Raw genomic sequence first — 5,895 nt, 5'->3', positions numbered from 1 at the left:
CCTTGCCTCCTTTCATTTTTCTGTCTGGGGATCCCAAATGACACGCCTGCACCCCTATCCGTTGTGTATCCGGGTGATTCTTGTTTTGATATTTGCAAAATCAAGTTCAAATGTAAAAGATAAGTGGGGCTTCCTCTCACAGACGGACCTATCACAGCCTACTGGATTAAAAAAAAAAAAAAAGAAGTCCTATCCTGTACAAAGCCAGGAGCCGCGACTCTCGCCGGGCCGGATTACACCCGGGACGGTAAATAGAGATCGAGCCAATGAAAATCCGATTGAGGGTGACGCGCGGTTAGGCGGGACGTCACACCAGTCGCTGCGCTCGCCCATTGGCCACTGCGCCCTGAGCCCACGCGACGCCGGCCAATCGGAGGCGCGAGTCGATCCGGCCCTCTCTTGCCACCCACTTTCGCGCATCCCTGTCCTCTTCTTCTGGCGCATGGGGAACGGCCGCGTCCGTTCGACTTGAAACTTTCCCAGGCGACATGGACGTCCTCAAGTCTCTGGGCCACCCGGAGGAGATCTACAACCTCTTGAAATTTAAAATGGGAGGCTGGCGGGCCGTCATGCCCAAATTGGATTACGTGAGTACGCGCGGAGCAAGCTGTCATCCGACGGCACAACCGCAAGGGCGCTTTCGTATGCTTTCGGCAGCAAATTGTCGCATAGTCGGATATGGAAGAGCTTTCTCGGCCGATCCCGGCATTCGGCGAGACGAACGACAAACGAACGATAGATAACCAACGTTAGGAAGGAGCCACAGGTTTTCGCTTTACACTTGTCCGCCGCCGGATGTCGACAGAGCGCCGTTTTGTAAAAGCTTACGCTCAATCATAAAACAATGAGAAATGAAGTTCGCTCGTCTTTATTACAACGAATACGAAGGCGTGCGTTTTTATGGAACGAGCGCATAACATTCGGGTGTCTTTCCGAAGATACCGCGTTTTATTTTGGTGGCGCTTGGTGCTCGTAGGCGTCACGGCGACACGAGCTTCTTTCCGTGTCCGGCGATGTCGTTGAAAAATGTGCAAAAACGTGCACGCTGACCGAGCTAGCGGCAAGGTTGCGGAGGAAGGCGCGTCCGAGGTTGCAAGTCGGGGTCGGGGTCGCGGGGCACCGCACTCGCTTCTTTCCGCGTTTAGCGACCCATCCAACATGGCGGCGACAAGCGTTTCCGGAGCAAAGACGGCGTCTGTTTGCGTACGCCTACAAAGCCGGAGCCGAGGTTGGGGTCGAGGAGGAAGGCGGGCGGGGCTCCTCGCACTCGAGCGCGTTTGGCCGACGCGAGCGGCGCGCGCCCCCTTCCAAGGTTGCCCGGCTCCCGCCGCCTGTTCTCGCTCGCGAGCGGCGCGCGCCCCCTTCCAAGGTTGCCCGGCTCCCGCCGCCTGTTTTCGCTCGCTGGCTCGCTCGGGCGGCATGGCCGCCGCGGGAGCGTGCTGCGGCAAGTGCGCCGTGTCGCTGGCCGTGCTGAAGCGCTCCCTGCGGGTGGCGCCGCGGGGCCCGACGCCCGCCTGCCCCCGCTCGCTGCTGTCGGGCCGGAGGCCGGCCCTCCTGCTGGAGGCCGCCCCGAGGGCGGCGGGCTTCGGTCGTCACGCGGCCTTGTGTTGTCCGTCGTGCCAGGAGTCCATGAGCCAGAGCCTGAGGACGTGCTACGTGTACCTGAACCAGACGAGCAGGAGCTTCGCGGCCGTCATCCAGGCCCTGGACGGCGAGCTAAGGTGAGCCGAGTCGTAAACAAACGAGCGTAGCCCGCCTTGCCCCCCCCGCCCCCGCCCCGCGGCGGAATCCAATCCCCGGGTCTGCCTGCGGGATTCCTCGGGAGGCGCGGGGAGGCGGGGCGAGGCTTGCGGGCCCGCCCACCGGAACTGCTCCAGACGACGTCCGTTTTGGGTGTCCGTCGTTTTCAGCGGCCCCAAAAATGGGTAGCCGGTTCGGAGCGGTCAAAAGATGTCCCCCGCCTCCTCCTTAAATATTCGGGGAGGGTGCAGTAGAGCACGTCCCCGGGAGAGGGCGCGCTCTTTGACGGATGAAGTCAGTGCTGTATTTGGGTCCAGGCTGTCAATATTTTGCTCATGATGTGCGGTAAAGTGTTCGAAGCTTAATTATCGGACAAGATAGAAGGCGCTCCGGCGCAGGCTTGCCGCTCGGTCCGGCTCTGAGCGCGTGTCTTTTCTCAGGCACGCCGTGTGCATCTTCTACCTGGTCCTGCGAGCGCTGGACACGGTGGAGGACGACATGAGCATCCCCCTGCACGTGAAGGTTCCCATGCTGAACGATTTCCACACCTACCTGTACCGGGACGGCTGGAGCTTCAGTGAGAGCCAAGAGAAAGACCGGCGAGTTCTGGAGGACTTCCCCACGGTTAGTCGGACTTTACGGCCGTCGCACCGCCTCGTCCGGGTTCTCACAAGCGCGTGTTTATGCTCATTCCGGTCAAACCAACTCGCGCTCTGTATAATTTGTAGCGTGCCCCACGGCGGGCATTGGCGGCGGCGCGGCGATAAAAATCCAGCCGTAGTAATCGTACCGATCGTTTGAATGTTTCCGCCGGCGGCGATGCGGGCTCACGCCTACCGGCGGCGACCGTCAGATATCTTCGGAATTCCGAAAGCTGGCCCGAGAATACCGGGAGGTCATCTCGGACATCTGCCGGCGGATGGGAGCGGGGATGGCCCGATTCCTGGAGAAGAAGGTGGGCTCCATGAAGGAGTGGGACGAGGTGAGCCCCGCCGTTTTCCGAGCGGACTCCCGGGACCCGAAGTGGGCTTGGCGCGCGAGACCGGCTTCGCGTCCGCAGTATTGCCACTACGTGGCGGGGCTGGTGGGCATCGGCCTGTCCCGCCTCTTCTCGGCGTCCCGGCTGGAGGATCCGGAGGTGGGCCGGGACGCGCGGCTGGCCAACTCCATGGGCCTCTTCCTCCAGAAGACCAACATCATCCGAGACTACCTGGAGGACACCGAGGAGGGACGGGCCTTCTGGCCGCAGGAGGTGGCCGCCGGCCCCTTTCGACTTTCGCCTCGCTCCCCCCGCCGCGAGCCAAGCACGCTGAGGTCCCGCGCGCGTCTCGCCAGGCGTGGAGCCAGTTCGCCGGCCGTCTGGAGGACCTGGCGCGGCCCGACAAGCTGGAGTCGGCCCTGTGCTGCCTCAACCTGCTGGTCACCGAGGCGCTGCGCCACGTGCCGGACGTCCTGGCCTACCTGGCCCGCCTGCGCAACCGGAGCGTCTTCAATTTCTGCGCCATCCCTCAGGTAAGGGGCCCCGCCTCCTTCCGCCCTCCCCGCGTCGGCGAGGCCTCCGAACCAGCGGGAAAAAACCCGCCGTTCCTCGGCGGAGCAGGTGATGGCCATAGCCACGCTGTCGTCGTGCTACAACAACCCCCTGGTGTTCCGGGGCGTGGTGAAAATCCGAAAGGGCCAGGCCGTCACGCTCATGATGGAGGCCACCGACGTGCCGGCCGTGCACGGCATCGTCAGCCGCTACTGCCGAGAGGTGCCCGGCTCTCTTCCCTTTCTTTTTTGGGGGGGGGCGGCCCGTATCGGTCCGCCGGGCTAGCGGTGACGGTCCCCCCGCCGTTTCGCCCCGGCAGATCGCGCGCAAGGTGTCGCCGGCCGACCCGTCGGGGGACGAGACGCTGCGCGTCCTGGCGCTGATCCGGGAGAAAGCCCGCCCGTCCGGGCCGCCCGTCGGGAGCCGGCGCCTGTCGCCCGTCTACCTGTCGGCCGCCGTGCTGCTGGCGGCCGTCGGCTGGCAGTACCTGAGCGCCGCCTCCGCGCGGGCGCGCGGCGCCGCGCAGGGACAGTAGCGAGTAGCGTGGAGCGTTCCTTCCCGGGCCGAGGACCGCCCGCGGGGCGCCGTCCGGCCGGATCCCGCGACGTTCCAAGTCAAACGCGGAGAGCCTCCGCCGCCCGGACTTTTTTTCCCCGTTTGCTCCCTCGGCCGGCGGATGAACGCTCGAGCCGCGGCGCCGGCCCGCTCGGGAATCTCCGGCATCTCCGAGTCGGGTTCCCTCAGCGAAGCCGGCCCGAAAACCGGACGGCTACAAAAACACGAAGGCCGCCTGCCGGCCTGACCGACAGACGCGGATGTACGCGGAAGGAAATGTCAAAGGTCGCGGGACCACGGCCAAACTAAATCCCCGTCCCTGAAGTTGGAGAGGACGCGCAGCATTTTGTCCTTGTTTTGCCTCATGCGGACATGAAGAATTCAGCCTCCGACACGTCTGCTGCCGCAGCCGTTTTGGAGCGATGGAGGCCGTTTTGATAGTCGCGGTCCAATGGCGACATCTGCTTAGCGGAGCTCCCGCTTTGGCAGCCGTTACGCTAAAAGGAAATATATTTGGTCCGTTCCAAACCTTTGTAGGAATGTCGTGTCCGGGCCTTGTTGTTGTTGTTTTTTTTTTTTTTGTACTTGAAAGGAATGCAAAATAGTTTGATGCCAGTGCGTGTTGCGCGACGCGCGGCCGCTCGCCGCTCGCCAAAGCTCATTGCCGCTCCTCCGTCGGACCGCCCGGAGGCAAATAAAGGTCGGCGCCTCCGCTCATTTTTGCGCATTTTTGAACACGTCGGTCGGCGTTCTACTAGCGGCGGTACATTTGGCACATTCGGAGCCACCTGGAATTTGGACGTCCGGGTGAAATTTCAGCTCCCCGGTGTGGTATTCAGTGCTGTCCCTTTGATGTTGAAATTCCAAGAAGCGGACACGAGTTGACGTTGATGCTGATATCCGCGTTTGTGTTTTTTTTTCACGGCAAAGCGCAGGACTCACAAATGCACCATTGAGTTGGAGGAAGTGGCAGAGAGCTCGCTCAGCTGCCATAATGACTCCAAAGAATCTGGAATCCAGATCGTTCTCCAAGGCGTAATCATCAGCATGTTTACAATTGGATGTTTTTAACTTTGCAATTCGACCGTTGGCCGCTAGATAGCGACATCCTTTGACGTTTGGTACCGAACGCGCATGAGTTTATTGCGGTTTTGCTTTTTTTCTCCTCACTTTCTTTTGCTCACCATTATTGACATATTTTCAAAATTATAAGGGAATATTTTTGTCTTGTCCTCTGTCAATCGCAATTTCATTGATTCAAGAGTCTTTATCGTCCTTTGAGGCTGCGAAAAACTACACGTAACTTTCAAAGGGCTCGTAACATAACAGGGAGGCTAAGACGGCCTTCGCAAGAGTCATTCGTCGGCAAGAATAAAAATAGCTTCAATCATTCAAGTCGTTCCACAAATTCCTCGTTAGGTGCACGATAAGGGAAATTCCCAAAGCACACCTGTACTTTACAGTACGCCGTGTGCGGCCGCGGCGGGCCCCCTTATCACTCCTCCGTGCGAGAAAAAGGAAAAAAAAAATGGCTGCGTTTCCCCGAGAGGCCTTTAATCTGCGTTTGAGGGTCAGCCGCGTCGCTGATTAACCACGGCGACCCATCAATAATTAACCCCCAAGCCACCGTAAAACGGCCCACGCCCTCGCCGCGCTAAGCCTTTCGCCCCGTTTAGCTGCACTTCACCGCCTGCAGGAAACAAGCAAAAAAGTACCTGCAATAGAAATCGGCTTTCAAAAACTACTTTTTTACAGTGGTGGTACAGGTTAGTTTCAATCTGAAAAAAAAGTGCATCCATCAAAAAAGCCTGGAAACAAACCATCAACAAACCACCAAGTTGTCTAAGTACCTCAGCTGGAATGTGCCTTTTCACATTTGCCACAAGGGCCGGTCGAAACGCGGGCATTTCGCCGACCTGCGCAAAACGGGCGCGAGACGATCCGACGTTTCGGACCGGCTTCCCGCTCGCGCGCTCACCTTCATCCTGCGCTGCCCCCCCCCCCCCCCCCCCCGCCCGGAGGGAGGGGAGGAGCCCGTCCCCGCCGGGCGGGGGCCAGATCGACGGCGC

The 5,895-nt window shown here is 60.3% G+C and overlaps 1 protein-coding gene across 1 annotated transcript; it reads left to right on the top strand.

Moving 5' to 3' along the window:
* The first annotated feature begins 607 nt into the window (after positions 1–607).
* On the top strand, positions 608–4,543 carry fdft1 (farnesyl-diphosphate farnesyltransferase 1). Its single transcript, XM_088404010.1, has 7 exons — positions 608–1,721; positions 2,181–2,364; positions 2,594–2,722; positions 2,801–2,992; positions 3,076–3,252; positions 3,341–3,493; positions 3,591–4,543. The coding sequence occupies exons 1-7, from the start codon at positions 1,027–1,029 to the stop codon at positions 3,804–3,806; spliced, it is 1,746 nt and encodes a 581-aa protein (XP_088260136.1). The 5' UTR covers positions 608–1,026; the 3' UTR covers positions 3,807–4,543.
* The last annotated feature ends 1,352 nt before the right edge of the window (positions 4,544–5,895 follow it).

This window comes from Hippichthys cyanospilos, chromosome 20 (assembly GCF_059441005.1).
Source record: "Hippichthys cyanospilos isolate Australia breed blue-spotted pipefish chromosome 20, RoL_Hcya_1.0, whole genome shotgun sequence".
Classification (NCBI taxonomy): domain Eukaryota; kingdom Metazoa; phylum Chordata; class Actinopteri; order Syngnathiformes; family Syngnathidae; genus Hippichthys; species Hippichthys cyanospilos.
Note: the sequence above shows the minus strand (reverse complement) of the source record. Positions and strands in the feature narration are given on the sequence as shown.

Excerpts from the sequence above, each read along its gene's own strand:
- fdft1 (XM_088404010.1), top strand. The coding sequence starts at position 1,027 with ATGTGCAAAAACGTGCACGCTGACCGAGCTAGCGGCAAGGTTGCGGAG. Across the intron at positions 2,723-2,800 it reads CCATGAAGGAGTGGGACGAG|TATTGCCACTACGTGGCGGG; the intron begins GTGAGCCCCGCC and ends TCGCGTCCGCAG. Across the intron at positions 3,494-3,590 it reads TCAGCCGCTACTGCCGAGAG|ATCGCGCGCAAGGTGTCGCC; the intron begins GTGCCCGGCTCT and ends TCGCCCCGGCAG.